Source organism: Vicia villosa, linkage group LG6 (assembly GCF_029867415.1).
Source record: "Vicia villosa cultivar HV-30 ecotype Madison, WI linkage group LG6, Vvil1.0, whole genome shotgun sequence".
In the NCBI taxonomy this organism is placed as follows: domain Eukaryota; kingdom Viridiplantae; phylum Streptophyta; class Magnoliopsida; order Fabales; family Fabaceae; genus Vicia; species Vicia villosa.
The window spans coordinates 55,641,879-55,663,622 of NC_081185.1; the positions used below are offsets into that span (position 1 = coordinate 55,641,879).

General features: G+C 33.9%; 1 protein-coding gene across 1 annotated transcript; it reads right to left on the minus strand.

Moving 5' to 3' along the window:
• Positions 1-3,043: 3,043 nt before the first annotated feature.
• LOC131613689 (uncharacterized) lies at positions 3,044-3,784 on the minus strand. The gene has a single exon (XM_058885338.1). The coding sequence runs from the start codon at positions 3,782-3,784 to the stop codon at positions 3,044-3,046; it is 741 nt and encodes a 246-aa protein (XP_058741321.1).
• Between the last annotated feature and the right edge of the window lie 17,960 nt (positions 3,785-21,744).

Here is a 21,744-nt window from a genome sequence, read left to right on the forward strand (position 1 = left end):
AATTCTTCCGCATCATCATCTTTAGTTTCAAAGACAGGTTTAGGGATAACAGGCTCTTCCTTAGGCACGTCCTTCTAAGGAGGAACTTGTACAGACAAATTACTTCTTGGCTTAGGAGGAATTGGTGCAAACAAACGACCATTTCGAGTCATACGGCTTACATCGGCAATGTTTACAACAGTTGACTCAGGTCCAGAACTAACTTCTTCTCCCCCTGTTATGATGGTAGCACCATATCTCCAAGGAACAGTAGTATTGAGTCGTAAGGAAATTGCTTTGGCATTTGAATTGTGAGGGGAATGGCAGTCATGTTTTGAAAATCATAGGATATCTCCACCACTTCGTGGACCGGGAACTCAGCAGTCACCACATTAATATCATCATCTCTTACAGAACAAATTCTACAGGCATTATGATTATGTTGAAAGAAAGCCAACCGACATAGCCTTATGTTGAAAGAAAGCCAACCGACATATCCCATACTTGGTACCTCCCAGGGCATCCATGCACCATGTTAATAGAATGAGTTTCTTTACTTCTTTTCCTTCTTGATATACTGATGATTCCTCTATCCAACAGCTTTTGAAGATCATTGATCACAGTTTCACACCCTTGAATGGAGTCTAAAACAAATTGAGCAAGCACTGTAATTGTGAGGAGGAAAACAGTTATGTCCACAGAATACAATGTGAATCTGTACCAAAGATCGAGTTGACTCACGAACATCATGTAGTTATTCATAACCGGGTTGAGTCTGGATTGCATTGATAGTCCTATGGTTAGGAAGTGGATTACTTTGAACATTAGGATTAACATCCTTGAAGGTGAGCATGTAGCTTCAGACCAATTTTTGTACTTCGCTCATGAGAGGGTAACAATTTTCCACAGTATGACCAGGAGCATTCTTGTGAAAAGCACAGCGAGCATCTGCCTTGTACCAAAATGGAGGATTAGCAGGAGGAGGAGGAGGATCCCTCAGTTCAACTAGATTCTTTTGAAGTAACAAAAGCAACAATTTCGTATAAGTCTTCGGAATAGGATCAAAAGGTGGGGCTGCGGCTTCTGCACATTCTGAGGTGGATCTTGGCTAACAAATGGAGTCACAGTAGCAATTTTTTGTGATTGATACCGTCTTTTTCTTCCTCTTGAGATGGCACTAACAGTTTCTTCCTTCTTCTTGGCGAAGTTACTACCAAATCTTTTGACGCCACCACTAGATAGTGATGAACTGGATTCTTTAATTAGGCGACCTTCTCGGATACCTTCTTCAAGCCGCATCCCCATGTTTAACATCTCAGTAAAGTCATTGGGAGCGCTTGCTACCATCTTCTCATAATGAAATGCGCTTAGTGTCTTAAGGAACACCTTGGTAATTTCTTTTTCTTCCATTGGTGGAATGATTTGAGCAGCTAGTTCACGCCATCTTTGCGCGTACTCTTTGAAAGATTCTTTCTCTCTTTGGGACATAGCACGAAGTTGATCTCTGTCCGGTGCCATATCAATGTTGTATTTGTACTGTCTGATGAAAGCTTCACCCAGGTCATAGAAAGTACGGATGTGAGTACTATCCAAACCCATGTACCATTTCAAAGCAGCTCTAGATAAGATATCTTGAAAGTAGCAAATTAACAAGCGTTGATCTTCAGTGTGCATAGACATTTTCCTTACATACATAATCAGATGACTATGAGGACAAAATTCCCTCTGTACTTCTCAAATTCTGGGATTCTAAACATGGTCGGAACTCTGACATTCGGAACCAAGCATAAGTCATTTACTTCTTTTCCAAATAGATCTTTTCCTCTAAGGGCCTTGATCTCTTTTTGCATTTCCATAAATTGGTCTTCAAATTCTTCCAATCTTCCCATACCTTCAGAAGGAGCACCATGGAATATCTGTTCGTTGTGAAGCGGAATAGTGTTTACAACGGCAGGAGTATCAGTCATAATAGCTTGAGGAATTGTTGTCTGTGGAACAGGAATCTGTTGTCCAGCCAATTGGAAATCCATATTTATCCCATATGGTCTAGTGGCAATAGGATTCGTCACAGGAATTGCAGGAATCTGAGCAGTCTCTATCTCGGAGATCACTGTAGTCTGAGCCTGGGTTAGTGGTTGATTCTGAGCAGCTACCAAGTCTTGAACCATAAAAGTTAATCTTTCAATATCGGAGCATAGGACAACAACTTCTTCTTGCCACTCTTGATCATTAACAATACCGTCTTCCATTCTTTGAAGATTGGCGTGAGTATTAAACCGGTGCGTCAGCTTGACTCTAAGGAGAGAGGGAGGAATGAATAAGACTCTGACTCATATGTGAATGTGAATGTGAATGAGAATGTGGTATGATGCATGCAATGCAAAATAATCTTTTTTTATTTAATTTTCAAAATATATCATAATATCTTTCAAGGATTTATTTAAGAGTTTTGTAAATGTAAACACTATGTAGTAACATGAAAAATAAATTTCATTCATTAATAATAAAGGGACAAGGTATCCTTGGTACATGTAAGGGGCATCGAGTGTCATCGAAGTACCATTTTATTTTGATAGCATACAAAAGGACAAGGGATAACCAAGTCATAAACACTTTCAAGAGTTACAAGGTAGAAACAAAGAAAGAAAGCTAGTAAATATCCAAGAGTGATCACCAAAGCTTAGTGAGAAGTATCCATATTATCTTGAGTCTTCTTCTTCTTTAGCCTGACCTTCTCTAGCTTCTCAATAATACTCTTCCATCCAGCTTCTTTTGGAGAGAGATCTTCTTCTTTTTGCTTCCTTTTCTTCTCTCTTTCATATTTGACAATAGTAGTATCCTTAGCTATGAGCCAAGTGTCTTGAAGGAATAGTTGATCATTCTTTTCTTTCAACACTTCTTCATAGGATTCTTCCAACATTCCTAATTCAGCATCAGAATACTTAAACTTCTTCTTCCAATGGTCTCTTGATTTCTTCATTTTTCTTAGAGCTTCTTAGAGGCTTTCAATTGTTAAAGGAACTACAATGGGTGGAACATACTCCTCAATTGGGGGAGCAGATGTTCAAGGGAGAATATGCATTCTCGTTTCAGCAGCTCTGGTAGTGACCCAACTATCAAAGGGTTCAGGAGAGAGATCCCCTTTGGTCTTCCAATCTTTGATTTCTCTTCTATGGCTTGGATGCCAAGCATTAGCAACCCTCTCTCTAAACTCTTTGTTCTCAACTCTTTCTCCCAGAAAGAACCCATCCAATAAACCGTTCCTTGGTCTTTTGTTCATAGGAAACCCAAATTGACGACGAACTAACACGGGGCTATAGCTGATTGCTCCTTTTGTACCAATGAGGGGCACATTAGGGAAATCGCCACAGCAGTCCAAAGTCTTCATTCTACAGAAGTGATTGTTTGTCCAAACAATCTCAGCGTTAGTGAGAGTCATGATCTTGTGCGACCATTTCAATCCTTCTTTCTGGCTCCAGAATTCAGAGGTGTCAGGAAGATGAGATATGTACCACATGTATAGAAAAGGAGTATAACAGGTAACCATTCCCTTTCCATAGGAATTTCTGAGATGAATGGAATAATAAGTGTCCCCAAGTAAGGTAGGAACAAGATTCTTCTTCATAAAGATCTTGATGGCATTCATATCAACAAAGTTTTTAATGTTAGGGAACAAGAACAATCCATTCACCAACAAGGCAAAAACAACTTCAAAGTCTTCTTCCTTTCTTTCTTGTGACAAGCTGAGAGCTTTCTCAATTAAGAACTCAGCAGGTAATCCAGGTAATCCTCCTTTAGTAACCATGTTCTTTCCAATTTCTCCCTTTCTTAAATGAGTAGACTTTGCAATTTCACAAGGCTTGGGATCTTGTTCTAAACCGGTGAAAGGAACTCTTCCAATAATAGGTAGCCCAATGATGCTTGAATACTCCTCCAAGGTAGGTAAAAGTTGATAATCAAGGAAAGTGAAGCAATGATGCAATGAGTCATAGAAATGGATCAAAGTGGAGAGGATTCCTTCTTCATCTTGGTTCTGAGGAGATACAACAATCTTCCATACTTGATACAAAACTTGTCTTGATCAACAATCAAAGATCCTAGCTTTCTTAATTCTTCCACCTCTAATCTCTTGAAAGTATATTTCTTGGTTTTTCTTCTTTTAGGTTCCATCCCTATAATGTCTACAAAACAAAAGGTTTCTTTTAATTCCTTGAAAGATATTATGTTTTTAGATGCATGGATGAATGAATGTAAACATAGCCAAAACATGGGCTTGAGGGTTCAAAGTCACGAGCATAGAGCCAAAGGTGTACCCATCCTAAAGGTGTGTACTATGGTTATTTTGTACCTGTAGATCGAGGTTCTATTGTTTCTCAGACTCTAGCAGCCCAACTTGGAGATTGTAAACTTTGTATCAACATACTCATTTGAACAAAATCCAAGAGAACCTCATCTGAGCGTAGCCTCATGTAATAACTATTCTGAAAATGAATCAGACATAGTTTCCACACTACATCTTAATGGCCAATATTTGTTAAGGGTTTCTAGGTCCCTAGCTTCTACAGCCTAGTTGAATGCAACGATGTATTCCTAACTACATGGTTAACAAAGTTACTTCCAAAGAGGCCTCCACTGAGCGATGGATCTCAAATTGACTTCTTTGGGACTACTCCCTCGAGATCAAAATGACCATACCAGTTTCCTATAATAAGTGTACACTCTAAATCCAGGTTAGGATTTGTCTTACCACAAGGGGCATGACTCCCTTTCCCAATACAACCCAATAAAATAACAAGTATACACATAGGAAAGTAAAAGACACAAATAAAAGGATATGTACAAAAACAAAAATAATAACAAAAGATAACAATAAAACAAAGATTGGGTCAACCCTTCTAAAGATACACCAATAGTTTGATCAATATCCCCAGCAGAGTCGCCATTTTTCTGTAGCGGTGAAATTGGTGAGACTAGAGTCATGGGAAGACTTAGCTCATTTTAAACAGAGTCGCCACCGTGCTTTATTGTTTCCAAAAAGGAATGGATGAAAGAGCGAATAAAACCCACAGATGTTTTTAAAATCAAAACTATTAAACTTATTAGAGTTCTGGCTACGGAGGGTTTGTTATACAAGGAGAAGGTTTTAAGAACCCCTCATATCCATGGTACTCCATGGGAACCTCTTTGTTTTTGTGTTGTTGTCTTTTGTTTATAAATAACCTTTTTTGTGAAAATCCTATGTGAAAAACTTGTTTGAAACAGAGGGTGGGGATGGGAAGAGAAGTTTTTGAAAGTGAGCTCGATAAGATATCGCATCTTAGGCCTACATACCCCTTAGGTGCAATAGGGAAGTCAGAGCTTCTGTAGTTCCTCTTTTAAAAAGGAAAAAAAGGGGGCCAAAGTGGCCAAAATCCTTTTGGGTGTGAGCTTTAAAATACTCACAATTTTTTAAAAAAGGGTTACGCTTTAAAATACTTAACAAGTTTAAAAGAAGATTAGGCTTTAAAATACCTAATAAGTTTAAAAGGTTAAGCTTTAAAATACTTAACAATTTTGGAAAAGGAATTAGGCTTTAAAATACCTAATAAGTTTTAAAAAGTTGAGCTTTAAAATACTTAACAAATTTTAAAACAAATCAAAGAAGGACCAAGCTTTAAAATACAAGGTCAATGGGTTAAGAGAAGTTTCACCGGGAATAATTCATCTCTTAACACCAAGGTTTAAGAACAAGATCAATGGATCAAGAATAGTTTCACCGAGAATAATTCTATTCTTAATACCAAGGTTTCAAAACAAAAGGGTTTTGGCTAAGCTTTAATAATACTAAACCATAAACAAGTGAAAAGCTTTAAAATACTTAACACAAAAATAAAATAGATTGGAAAAGAATTTAAGTACCTTGACAATTTAGTCAATATCATTCTCATCCTTTGGATAAAACATCAAGCTTAAACAATTAACAATAAATACCTCATGTATGTACAAGAACACACAAGTGAGTGTTAACAAGCAAGATATGAATGTATCTAAACCATTGGATTCAAATCATCTATGAATTATGGATGATTAATGTGATGATTAAACATGGGGTTAGATAAACAAAATATAACAATAAGTACAAATCACATAAACATAAAATCAACAAGTATATGTACAAGACAAGGTTTAACATTTAAGTACAAAGCATGGATTAAAATCAACAAGTATGTACAAGCACAAATAAACATGGATAAGCAAAGATCAACATGTTACGAATTTTTTGGTTAGGGTTTTAAACCTAAAGGGTTTTTTTCAAATTAGGGTTTTAGAAATTAAGGTTTTGGAACATACACCTAAACCTAATTAATTTTTAATTGTTAAATACCAAATTCATTAAGAGAATTGGCCTAAGGATACATGAGAAAGTCATTGATATTCTAACCTAACCCTAAACAAGTATTTACAAAAATATACTAAGTTACTTTAGAAAAATATTCAAAGTGAAACATATTTTTGTTGATTTTTTCATATATTAAAGACTTAGTTTTTGATTAATTTTAAAATGATGATAAAATAAATATTTTTGTGATTTTAAATGGTGACATGAAAATAGGCAAGTTAAATGACACATAGAAAAAAGAAACACTCAAAAATACACATTTTTTAATTTGTTATGATTTTTTGAAGTTGAGAGAAAAAGCTAAAAGAGAGTGATAAAAAAAAATAAAGGGGGTTTGGCCACTTGGGCTTGAACACACACCCATAGGCTCAATGCATAAAACCTTAACCAACTCAACCACATGCGCGTGGTGACAAAAGGATACACTCAGTTCAAAATATATTAAGTTTGAAAAAATCACAAAATAATACAAAAGTCTGGGGCGAGGGGGATTCGAACCCCAGACTTTATGGTCATGAGAAGTGGGAAGCGCTTTGCCAATTGAGCTGTAACGATGTAGTCGTTCGTAACTCAACTCTAATTCAATATATTTTGAAATAGCGCGCCATTTTCAAATTTTAAAAACTCAGAAGATCTTCATCTTCTTCCTCGCGACCAACAACAACACAACAATGGTGGATTTTTGAAATTCCTCAAAACTTAATCATTTTGGACAAAACAATAGTCTAATATGCTCTGATTTTTATCACAAAATTCTATTTCCACTTGGAAGAGAAAAAGTTATGGTGAGTTATCTATGGAAATGATGTTCCAATAGATGTTAAACTTATAAATAGAACGGTTGTAACCTAGTTTTAGGTGGAACTAATATTTTGTGTTTTAGGGTTATAGGAGTCCTTATTTGTGTTGTAAGTTCCATATGTGTGCATTCACAAACCTGTAGGTGTTGAATGCTGTGTGATCTTCGAAGCTGTTAAGCAAGGAGAGTATTTCATCCTTATAAGCTTTTGAGCATTTAGGATTGTGTGTCTTGGAAGAGTATCTTCTGTTTTTTTTTGTTTGTGTTATTTTGTCACTGGATGTTATGATTGAAGGGATTTGAGGAGGGCCTCATACCTAGGTGAGTCTTAAGTAGAAGTCATAGGAAGGGTAGTGATTAAGTGAGGAGTTGTAAACGGAGGAGTTTAACTCTGAATTGATACTAACAAATATTGGTTTCCCCCTGGCTTGGTAGCCCCTAAAGTAGGAAGGTGGTTTCTGAACTGGGTAAACTTATCGACGTGTTATTTACATTCTGCACTATTCTATCGCTGCTAGCAACTTGTTCATAAATGTTAAGTGCTCAGATATTGTGTCGTGACATCTCATTCGACATCACATATTTGATACCAGAATTTCAATTTCCATAAAAAATTTCAGCTAAAATCAATGTCCCATAGAAAAATCCCCTTTTGAAAAGAATTTTTTATCAACTTTTATTTCTTTTTTTATAGGAAATATTTAACTCTAACTTTAATAGCTCTTTTGATCCTGATGTACCACCTTGTATAAAATCATTTCTAAAATCATTGCAAAAAGGATGGGAAAGGTCCTTAATAGTATTATAGATGCTAGTCAGGCTGCATTTGTCTTTGGAAAACATTTGCAGGATCATGTTCTTCTAGCTAATGATTGGTGAGGGCTTATAGCACCAATGGAGGCCCCCCTCGTTCTATGCTTCAAATGATTATCAAGAAAGCATATGATAGTGTGAAGTGGAGAGCTATTGAAGATATTCTGGATGAATTAAATTTTCCAAACAATTTCATTAGATGGATAATGCTTATGGTGTAAACTATTTCATATAGGTACAACGTCAATAATGTGATTCCTGCCAATGTCCAATCCAAGAGGGGCTTGAGATAAGGGGACCCCTTCTCCGCTCTCCTCTTAGTTATAATTATGGAATACTTGCATAGAACACTACAAAAGATTGGGGAAAAACCTAATTTCAACTACCACTCTAAGTGTGACAAGTTGAGGATCATCAACCTATGCTTTGCTAATGACCTCCTCTTATTCTCAAGAGGAGATAGTGGCTCTGTATATATGGTCATGACTGTTTTGCAGGACTTTGCATCCACAACAAGTCTGGCTCTAAACCCTTCCAAATGTAGAGCATACTTTGGGAATATGGAGACCACCAAGAAAAGCAATATCTTGGGACTCACTGAGTTTGAGGAGGTAGTATTACCTTTTAGATACCTTGCAATTCCACTCACAAGTAAGAGGTTAACTATCCATAATTGTCTAGAATTGGTTAAAAAGATTGTCTATAGCATTAAGCATGGGACCTCGAGACTGTTGAGCTTTGTTGGTAAAATGCAGGTTATCCAAAGTGTGTTTTTCTCTATCAGTAACGTCTAGCTTCAGAGTCTTCCTTTGCCAAAGTGGATTCTCAATAAACTCGAAGTTGTTTTCAAATCCTTCATATGGGAGGGAAGTGATAAAATTACTCATAAATCTCCTGTTACTTGGAAATATGTGTGTCATTCCAAAAAGAAAGGTGGGTTGCAGTTCATATCTTTATAGAGCTGGAGCAAGGTCTGTATTGCTAAGAACGTTTGGAATCTGAATAAAAAAGCGGACAACCTTTATATAAGTTGCATACATACCTACTACATAAAAGGTGAAGATCTTATTCAAATCCCCTTTAAACACTTTGCATCGTGGATCCTTAAGAAAATTTTGAGAAGAAGGGAGGATCTTGGTAGTCTGCAGGTTTGGAACAACATGATCCATAAAAAAGTTTTCTCCACAAAAGCTTTGTATAATGCTATTGCTGGTATTAACCAAGATGTGAACAGGTGGAGTGTGATACGTGGGAATGTGCCACGTCCCTGTAATAAACATATATTGTGGTGGCATACCATACGAAATTGCAAACGAAGGAGAGATTACATCGATTTGGTATGTTAGTGGAAGATTAGTGCAATTTTGTGGGGAGTGTGAAACGGTTGACAACCTCTTCTTTATCTTTTGCAATATCAATAGAATTTGGAGTAATCTGGTAGCTTGGCTTCATGTTAACCACAGGCCCAGGGCATGGAATGAAAAGAGAAATTGGATCATGGGCTTGTTCGGGAAAAAGGGGGCTCTGACCATAATTAGCCAATGTGCCATTATGGAAACGATTAAGGAATGTTGGAAATACTAGAACCAGTCTTGCTTTGGCGAGAAGTGTAACACCCCAAATTCTACCCGAAATTATAATGCAGAAATTAGAGTATTTTAAAAACTATCAATGATCGCGACTTTACATGTCTATTAATCTGATGACTGCAAGTGCACAGTCGTGTCGTGTAGTTTTAAAAGATATCGAATCCACAGAGACTATGAATCGATCTACCGTTATCTAAGGTTACTATGTAAAGTTAAGGCTACTAATATTTTGATTGTTCCTAAGGGAAAGTGATTGTGAATATTAAGAAATATAATAATAGACAGATATCAGTATGTATTTCGTTTAACTTAAGGTGATCCGAAGGTCCATTGGCTAATGCATAATTCGATTAAAAATCTTTATTAATTCAATTGATTAAAAATCCTCCTCTCAAACTTTCGCTCTGTTGATTTATATTACTATCCTAACTCGTAATGTACGCTTTCGCCATCCCATTAGATTTTAGAAAAGCTTTTTGGAAACAACGTAATTAATAAAATGCTCGTTTTATGAAGTCGTTATCTATTTAAATCCCCTAATCTCAAACTTTCGCTCTGTTGACTCGGAACATGCTAATATCCCTAACGTACACTTTCGCCATCCCGCTCAGGTGTAAAAACATTTTTTGAAAATAAATAAGTTCTAATTAGTTTTAATACGCTTTCGCCATCCTTAAAACTAATGTCCTATGTCTACTATCCAGTTAAAAATCTCAAACTTTCGCTCTATTGATTCTAACCTTTGACCGTCTTAACCCCTCAAACTTTCGCTCTATTGGTTTTAAGACTTACTAATTAAATTAGACATACAAACCAAAAACAAGTGATATTTAAAAAAATATAATTAAGCCAATTTATTTCGGATCCCACAGTTAACTTACTTTACATACCGATATCTTAGTTAATTAGCCAGACATATTAATACGGTTAAGCATGCATAAATTAATTTGGTTTATAATAAAAGGCATGTTAAATGGCATATAATATATCATGCAATAACGATGATAAATAAAGCAGTAAATGATAAACCTGAATAAAATAAATTGCAATTGAATCTTGAAGTATCGAACTTCCACCACAGGTTGGCTGGATCGTTCTTTGGAATTAAACGGACAGAAATTCAAAACAAGGAAATAAAACGATAAATCTAACGTAAGGCTAGATTTATAAAAGGTTCACAACAATTTCCGGTGTAGAAATTGTTATGAGAAAATAAGACTGTTTAATTGAAAGCAGGAAGAAAATAGCAATCGCGGAACAATTTCGGCAGCACTTCGTTAGCAGGAAATCGGACTCGTTGAAGTGAAGTATCTGCCTCTATTTATAGGCGAGCCTTTGCAGTTGGAATCCGTGAAATGAGGGACTTTCTCTGACCGGGACTTGGAGACGTGCGTCTCCACTTTTTGAGGGACTCCTTTGAACGACATGAGACGTGCGTCTCAAGTGGAGAAAATTTAGGGAGAGTTGGAGACGTGCGTCTCCACTTGGTGACATGGCAGGGAGTTGCTGGAGACGTGCGTCTCCTCTTGCTTGGATGATTTGGGCCACGTGCAGATTTGTTTCTTCGTGGTCTTGGCTTGTACTTTACACATTTGGGCCTTATTTGCACCTCCTTTTCACTTCAGCATCCATTTTTCATCTTTTAGGCACAAATAGTAGTCATTTTAGCTCCATTTCCTCTCCTTTTCACAAATAGTCTCAATAAGATGATAAAACCTGAAACGAAGAAAATACTCGCATAATATCATAATAAAACAATATAATAAACGGAAAATGCTATAAATATTTATGGATTTCGAGCTAAATATACGATATAAAATCGTGTTATCAATCAACAAGCATTTAGGATATCATATTTACTTCATATAAATAACACATAATCAGATACGCATCACTTCAATATCAGAGGATCACAAACGACTTATATCAAATCTAAGAACAAACCAACTTTTATTTAATATGCAGCAAAATCATAACATTCGACTTTATAAACAAATCATCTTTATTCAATCAGAAACAACTTTAAAACATCATAGTACTTCTCATTATTCAACTTAGAACTCAACAACTTATATATTAACTACATGAAGCAACAAAATAAACATCCCCCTGAGTGCTACGTATCAGAGAGACACACCAACTGGACTCGATGAAGCTACAAACTTCCATAACTATACTTGAGTACCTGCCTATTTCCCATGGTAGGGGAAACATCAGCAGAAGGGGTGAGATATCAAACAGTATAAAAGAATGTATGATAATACTTATAGCAAGATAATATCATACACTATTCACCACTTCTCATCTCAAAGCAACTTGCATCACAACAACAATGTTAATAATCAATCATAATAACATATTCAAATTCACAACTAAGTCATCCACAACTACAACATTCCCTTCATAATCACAACGAGAATCAATGTAACTATCATCACGACAAACATCAACAAAACATAGCAATGAATTCACAACCATGAATCCAACTTAAATAACAACACAATCAACTTAATCCAACTTAAACAACAACATAATCAACTTAATACAACTTAGACAACAACATAATCAATTTAACATAATAATCATTCATCAACACAGCAACTCGATATACGACTCATTATGCAACTCAAACTATGAAAATTTATGTGGCACCATTCGGAGTAAACTTCTAACTTAGAACAATGTCAGTAATTCCGAGGCATAAGGTAAATCCTTTAACTTAGAACGTGCCAATCTAAGCCAACTTTAATGAGCATTAGCTCAAACTTAGAACATTGCCAATCCAAGCCAACTTTAATGTTATGCTATGTGACAACATATAACGACAACAATTCGACAACGAAACAACGACATAACAACAACATAACAACGGTCACATATCAACAATCACACCGTTCAACTTTAGCCAAACACAACTTAACAACGAGATTATCAAGTTCAACAACAAATTGACAACAACGCAACGACAACAACAACACACAATAAACAACAACTTATAATATGCATCAATGGCATCAACTTAGATCAACACTGGTCATACGACTTATAACTCAAGCATGTCCATAAATCGGGACAATTCAACTTATTCAATATTGGCCATAGGCCTACCATTTCATCAACGCATCAACAACAAGTTATAATAACAACAGCTCAACAATAACAACATATTCAACTTCACAATACATCATCATCATATAAGTATCATCATATAATCATCCTCGTCATAACAACAGCTATTCGTCATAAAGAGCATACATTATGTTATTTCAAACATAATCATTTCCAACTATACAACAATATTCACTTCATGCTTATCCACATAATACAACCTATTAACTTTGACCATAGGGTCTACAACAATAAAAACAAATTCAACATACTAAAAACAAACATAATTACATGTTATCCACAAGTCATCAATATATAACGCACGCAAACATGATTACATGTTATCAACAATTCATCATATAGCTCGCACAAATATAATTACATGTTATCGATAACTCATTCAAAACATGATTAGAGTCAACTTCACGAGAATATAACATAAACCCTAACATTTTCAATTCCACAACTAAACCCATTATTTTACCATCAATGGTTTACCCACAACAAGAACAACAATTTAATGCACATTGATTATCAATTGCACACAACTTATCATATTTATATCATCACATTCCAACAAACCATGAAATACCCAAAATTGCACATAGCAGAACATGGATATCAAGTATAGAATCTACCCATAATAACATACTATCATACAACCCTTTATCATGAAAGAACCCCGCTCTTACCTTGGTAAATTTGGACTCTTTCTCCATAGCTCTAAGCTTTTCTCCAAAAGAAATCCTTCCTAACATCATTTGGAGATACACCTAAAAACCAGTTCAAAAATCGGCTTATCAGACAAACTTAAAACCCTGAAAATGAAAATCGCTCCAGTCAAAACTTACCTTTACGAGTCAGGAACGCCGTGTCCAAGTATCAGAACGATCCAACGGTTGGATTGAGAGATACACCATATTTGCCAAGGTGGTTTTCTACTGAAACTTGCTGCGAAACTTTAGGCTACCTCTCTAATTTTTCTTGTTCCCTCAAGTGCTCTTCCCTTTGAATTTTTCTATCTTCTATTTCTTCTTTCTCCCCCAAAATGAGTTATGATTCTTCAACCCTAATATCCACTCTTACTATCTCTTATCTTAATGGACTTAACCCATAATCCATTTATTATGTTATATTCTACCACTTAGGCCTAAATCATTAAAACCTCTCTAATTACTTAATTAAGCCAAATAACACAAACCCACACATAATTAAATACTTAAATAATTAATATATCACATAATAACTAAATAAATAAATAATTATTAACAACATCAAATAATCTAATTACTAAAATAATAGCGAATAAAATCGGGCGGTTACAAGAAGATTGACCATGAAAGTGTTATATCAAGAATCATTGATGCAACAACTTATAGATGTAGGAATGTCCCCAAGTTGAGAAAGAATTTGAGTTATTTATTAGCTTAAGGTCTGTTCTAGGTGAGATTCAATTGTTAGACCTTTGGGTCACTTGTGCTTCATTATTTTTTAAATCCAATCAATAAAGTAATTTTGATTAAAAAAATAATAATAATAATTAAACTTTCAAAATTTTTTTTTCATTACATATTTAAATTATATATCATAAATAAAATTAAAGAAAAACGTCTCTATACAATTTTAGCTAAAAAACTTTCCTATAAATAAACGCCTTACAATATCGGAAATTAATTTAGTTTTGATTTTTTTTATTTAATTTCATTCATATAATATTATCTACACAAATATCACTTTAATTTTCATCATATTTTTAAAAAATTTATTACTTTTAATTCTCAATGTTTTTAAGTATGAAAATTTAAGTTTTACTTAAATAGCACTTACTTTAATATCTAAAAAATAATTCATTTTAAGAAACTCCTATTTTTAATAACATGATAATGTAACTGTTAAAAGACTGTAACACCCGAATAATATTCATTTAGAATAATACTATTCAAAACGTCATATAAGGTATAAGTATAATCATAGAGTTTATAAAACATCCAAAACATGTACAATACATGGTTTCATAACATAGTACATCTACAAAGTGAATATCAAAACAAAATGCTAAACAATCACATCAGAAACATAATAAATGGACAATGAATTCTTCAACTTTTAAGACCATCTCGCCTCTGTCTTAGTTTTTATTCTCATGCTTGGAGAATTAGAGACATTACAGATATTTTGATAAACTTATATATAATGGCGAATGTCAGATTTAATTGGATAGGCGCGATATAACATTTCAAGAAGAACATAAATAATTCTCAAATGAGTTGTCGCATGCTCTAGAGCCATTACGATTCCTTGATTTAATCGTCTGAAAATACAAGGTACGAAGGATGAATGAATAAGAATCGGGTGAAATTCTAATTAAATAAAAGAATAATTTTTTTATCAAGTTCAATCTTACATCTCAACTATATATGGATATTTAAAAGCTAAATATCCATCATCAATTTATAACTTGATTAGTATAAAGTGTTTCAAAATCCTTAATAGTATTCCATATTTTTTATTTTAAGCAATACTATAATTAATTTTACAAGATTATATTTCATCGATAGTATTAGAAATATGAATCTAAAAAGTATAAAAGAAAGAATAATAAATAATTTAAAACATAATAAAGATTAAAGTAAATAATTTATTATTTCATAAAAACATTTTTCTTAAAGCAATCTATAATAGAAAAGGGAGAGGTATTTATTTTTTATTTTGATGGTTATAATTTTACAGTAACTCTTTCTTAGTTGTTGGCACAACAACAAGACGCAGTATTTGGAGTGTTATAAACACATTTGCCACCGCCTTTAAAACCCTTATCAATGCAAGTTTGATTGCAAGTTGGAGTACTTCCTGCATCTATGCATCCACCAATGCATTTATATCCTGGAGGATCTTGACACTTCACAGATGCTACAATCAAATTAGAGTTAGTTAAATATATGGTTAAGAAATCAAAAAGTTTAAAACTAACATTATTTAATTACCTGCTGAAAGCAAAACCATAGCAATGCTAAAAATACAAAAAAGAGATAAGCGATTGAAATGAAAAGTCATTGTGTAGAAAAGAGGTCAGCTAATGTATATAAGTTTATTTATCTAATCCATCTATATGTATATATATATATATATATATATATATATATATATATATATATATATATATACTCCCTTCCTTCTTTATTTTAAGAAAAAAATTATTTTATAAATTCATTGAATAATTGATATATTGAATTATATAGTCCAATTACATGAATGATTTTTAAAAAATCAATATTTACTTATTATTGAATATAGGTAATACATACTTATAAGGAATTTACCGTTTGCTTATGTTTCATGATAAGAACGCTCTTTATTTTTTATTTTATTCCTAAATTACAACATATAACTTTGACTCTCACGTTTTAAGTTTAATATATTCCATATATTACCATTTGTTTATGTAACATGATAAGAATGCTCTTCATTTTTTTTACTTTATTCCTATATTATAATTTGACTCTCACCTTTTTAAATTAATCTATTCTATATATAGCTTTATAGAAAATTATTATTACTTTTTAAATTCTATATACGTATAAATTGTATTAATATATACATTTAAATTAAATTACTTTTAGTTCTTACCTTTCATAATGAAAAGTCGTTAATTTAAACCTTATTTAGCTCCTATTTTACTATTTTAGAAAATAATTCTTTTTTGTAAAATTCTATTCTTAATAATAAAATAATGTAACGTTTAAAAATTTATTTATGATTTTTTTATAATAAAAATGAACAAACCATCTATATAAAATCTTACTTAAAAAAAGTTTCCCGTAGAAATATCTCCTTACAATATTTAAAAATAATTATTTTTAATCTTTTTATAATTAATTGTTTTGTATGGTATCTACCAAAATATCATTTTTAATCTCACATGTTAAAATTTATTTACTTTTATTTATGATTGTTGTAGTGAAAGAATCTTCAAATATTAATGAACTTTTATTATTTATTATAAAACTTTAATTATTTATCTTCAAAAATCTTCAAAAAAAAAACTATTTTGATTTTAATTTATTATAAAACTTATTATATTAATAAAATTTAATTTTTAATACGATAATAAATTTAAATTTTAAAAATTAATGAACTTTTATAGTTATTTGTATTAAAAATGAGAAAACTTTCCAAATAAAATTTTAGCTAAAATCAATGTCCCATAGAAAAATCTCATTTTGAAAAGAATTTTTTATTAACTTTTAATTCTTATTTTTTGTAGGAAATATTTAACTCTAACATTAATAGCTCTTTTAATCCTGTTGTACCACCTTGTATAAAATAATTTCAAAAATCATGGCAAAAAGGATGGGAAAGCACCTTTATAGTATTATAGATGCTAGTCAGGCTGCATTTGTTTTTGGAAAACATTTGCAGGATCATGTTCTTTTGGCTTATGATTGGTGAGGGCTTATAGCACCAAGGGAGCGCCCCCCTCGTTCTATGCTTCAAATGAATATTAAGAAAACATATGATAGTGTGAAGTGGAGAGCTATTGAAGATATTCTGGCTGAATTAAATTTTCCAAACAAATTCATTAGATGGACAATGCTTATGGTGAAAATTGTTCCATATAGATACAAAGTTAATATTGTGATGTCTACCAATGTCCAATCCAAGAAGGGCTTGAGACAAGGGGACCCCTTATCTCCTCCCCTCTTTGTTATAATTATGGAATACTTGCATAGAACACTACAGAAGATGGGGGAAAAATCCTAATTTCAACTACCATTCTAAGTCTAACAAGTTGAGGATCATCAACCTATGCTTTGCTGATGACCTCCTCTTATTCTCAAGAGGAGATAATGGCTCTATAACTATGGTCATGAATGTTTTGTAGGACTTTGCATCCACAACAAGTTTGGCTCTGGACCCTTCCAAATGTAGAGCATACTTTGGGAATATGGAGGCCACTAAGAAAAGTAATATCCTGGTACTCACTGAGTTTGAGGAGGGAGTATTACCTTTTAGATACCTTGCGATTCCAATCACAAGTAAGAGGTTAACTATCCATAATTGTTTGGAACTGGTTAAAAAGATTTTCTATCACATTAAGCATTGGAGCTCGAGACTTTTGAGCACTGCTGGTAAAATGCAGCTTATCCAAAATGTGCTTTTCTCTATCAGTAACTTCTGACTTCAGGGTCTTCCTTTGCCAAAGTGCATTCTCAATAAAATGGAAGTTATTTTCAGATCCTTCCTATGGGAGGGAAGTGATAAAATTACTCATAAGTCTCCTATTGCTTGGAAAGATGTGTGTCATTCCAAAAATAAAGGTAGGTTGCAGATCATATCTTTATAGAGCTGGAGCAAAGTCTGTATTGCTAAGAACCTTTGGAACATGAATACAAAAGCGAACATCCTTTGGATAAGTTGGATACATACCTACTTCACAATAGGTGAAGATCTGATGCAAGTCCCCATTAGAAACTCTGCATCGTGTGTAACACCCTTCTAATCCCCCGCGGCAATTATCAAAATATTCAGAATAAAACATGAAAATAAGGGTGTCACAATTAAAAATTAAAACCAAATATAACTCACCTGTCATTATTTATTAGGGACGATTCATCAAATAACAATCTCATGTTTATCACAGCGGAATAATATAACATCACCAATACAAACCAATGAAAACACAATCCAAAAACCAAGAAATAGAGTATAATGATTAAACTCTAAAACTATCATTTCCAGTGTAACAAGACCAGAGCATGACCTACACGACCCAAAATAAATGGATAGACTCTACAAGCTATCGTCACCAAAGCAATAAAGCCGCTACTCCTCAATTTGAAAATTATCAACATGTAAGGGTGAGTCTCATTCACAACTAATAAATATTATGCGTTCATAAGCAACAAAACATCATAGGCATATCATTCACCCAATTTTAATATATTCAGAATTTCATACAATTGTTCAACAACCACACCAAAAGATATATCACCAAATATAACAATGAAAGCCATTCAATCATGTTATTTCAATATGCATATGTATGTACTGATTCTATGCATGTGGTACCAAACATCATGGGATTAACCCATCCAACTGGTCTAAACATCACTGAGATACAACCCTACCGGTACAAATTCCACACAATAGGAATTATGCCCACCATTGATCAAAACATCATCGGGAACCATCACCAAAATGATTTATGAATAAATGCACACATATAACATACTTATAACATCACTGATCCGATGCACTGCATCGTCTCAACAAAAGTCACCATTATCATCACCGATAAAGTATGCACATGTCTTAGCATCATTAAATCATATCACACTTATTTATATAAAACATATCATCCAATCATGATAATAATCACAACAATTCCATCACTACATCAACACATTGTCACATTCAAGGATATACGCACACAATGCTACATTTCATCCACTTAATCAAATCGAGATTTAAAATAAAATAGGGATACTGCCCATCCCACCAGATTATCACATAAAGCACTTAACTAGCTTTGTAATGCCTAAAATGGCACATAAATCGGACACACGGATCAAAAGATATGAATTTTTTAAAATAAAATACTTTTCCAAAAAGCTACAACGTAACCGGTTAGCGTAATGGGTTACCAGTCCCAAAACACAATTTTTAGAAATTCACATACAGCGTAACCGATTACCGTAACCGATTACGAGCTCGAAAAAACATATTTTTGAAAATAACACTCAATGTAATCGGTTACGGTAATCGATTACACCCCCTTTGTAGCAAAAAACGAGTTTGACAGCAACTCAGCCCATTCTAAATGTCTCCAAATCGTACCAATATGAATCGAATCACACCAAAACGATTACTACCTCAAAACAGTACCCAATTACACATTTTAACATACATCTAACATGTTTTAACATCAATTAACAACATACATATAAATCATACTCCAATTTCATCAAAATCACACAAAATTTATGAATTTACTCAAAACCAAACAATCCCCAAAACACAACATATATCAATAAACTCAAACGATAACCTAATCAATTTTACTACCCTTGAACACATAACAGAGATTAACCAGAAGAGTCCCCCCTTACCTTTGATCGGATTTCTTGAAAGCTCTCTTCCTCTACCTCTCTTCTACTCTTTACGTGTCCAGCTTCTCCCAATTTCTCTTTTGTTTCTATTTTCCAAAATTCCTTGTTTTATGAAAAATTGAGAATAAGTTTAGTAAAAAGCCCAACGTATAGCACCCCCTTTTTACTAAACACGACACTTGGCCCATTAACATTCTTTCACAATTTTCCAATAATCCAATTTAATTAATTAATTCCAAATAATTAATTTAAATTCCAATTTAATTAATTTATGAAATTATGGGATATTACAACTCTCCCCCACTAAAAGAGTTTTCGTTCTCGAAAACATACCTCAAGCGAAAAGTTCAGGATAGGAGTCCTTCATCTGACTCTCCAGCTCCCAAGTAACATTCCCACCTGCTGCTCCTTCCCAAGCTACTCAGACCAAATCTATATCTTTACCACGTAACTGCTTCAATTTACGATCTTCGATCCTCATAGGCAAAGCCTCAACTGTCAAATTATCCTTCACCTGTACATCGTCCACTTGGATCACATGAGACGGATTCGCAATGTATTTCCTTAACTGAGACACGTGAAATACATCATGCAAATTCGCAAGCATCGGAGGCAAAGCAATACGATAAGCCAATTCTCCCACCCTTTCTGTAATCTGAAACGGACCAATGAAACGCGTCATCAACTTCCTTGACTTCCATGCTCGACCAACACCAATCATAAGAGTAACTCTTAGAAACACATGATCTCCCTCTTGAAAATCAAGTGTTCTCCGCCTTTTATCATGATAGCTCTTCTGAAGATTCAGAGAAGCCTTCCTATTCTCCTGAATCATCTTAATCTTTTCTATAGTCTCTCGGACAATCTCCGGTCCAATTACCGCACTCTCACCAGATTCATACCAACATAATGGCGTCCTACACCTTCTACCATACAAAGTCTCAAATGGAGCCATACCAATACTCGAATGAAAACTATTGTTGTATGTAAATTTAATCAACGGTAAATAACTATCCCAAGCACCACCTTTCTCCAATACACAAGCACGCAACAAATATTCCAACGATTGAATCGTCCTTTCCGTTTGACCATCAGTCTGCGGATGATAAGTAGAACTCAGTCTCAACTTGGTACGCAATGCTTTTTGCAAACCTTCCCAGAATATCGATGTAAATCTTGGATCTTTATCAGACACAATACTCGAAGGAATACTGTGTAGAATAACAATCTTCTAAAAATACAACTAAGATAATTTATCCATAGGATAATCCATTCGCATTGGTATAAAGTGAGCAGACTTCGTCAATCTATCCACGATAACCCAAATGGCTTCACAATTTTAACAATCCTCGACAACCCAGAAACAAAATCCATAGATATACTGTGCCACATCAACTCAGAAATAAACATCGGTTGCATCAATCCATAAGGTTTTTGAAGTTCAATCTTCGATTTCTGGTAAGTCAAACAAGAGTAAACGAATTCAGCAATCTCTTTCTTCATTCCAGGCCACCAAATCAACTTCTTCAAATCATGATACATCTTGGTAGCACCAAGATGAATACTCAATCCACTGCGATGCCCTTCTTCAAGAATACTCTTTCTCAACTCGGCAACATCAGGAACACAAACCCGATCACCAGACTTCATTATACCATTCTCGTCAATTCTGAATTCACCTCCTTTATCCTGATTAATTAAAGTCAACCTATCAACCAACTCCATATCAACTTTCTAGCCTTCTCCAATCTCATCAAGAATACCACTCGTCAGCTTTAACATACCCTATTTAACAATATCAGAAGTACCTTCACATACCAAACTTAAATCTCGAAATTGCTCAATTAAATCCAATTCTCGCACCATTAGCATAGACATTTGTAAAAACTTTATACTCAAAGCATCAGCAACAATGTTCGCTTTACCCGGATGGTAATTCAGCCCAACATCATAATCTTTAACAAACTC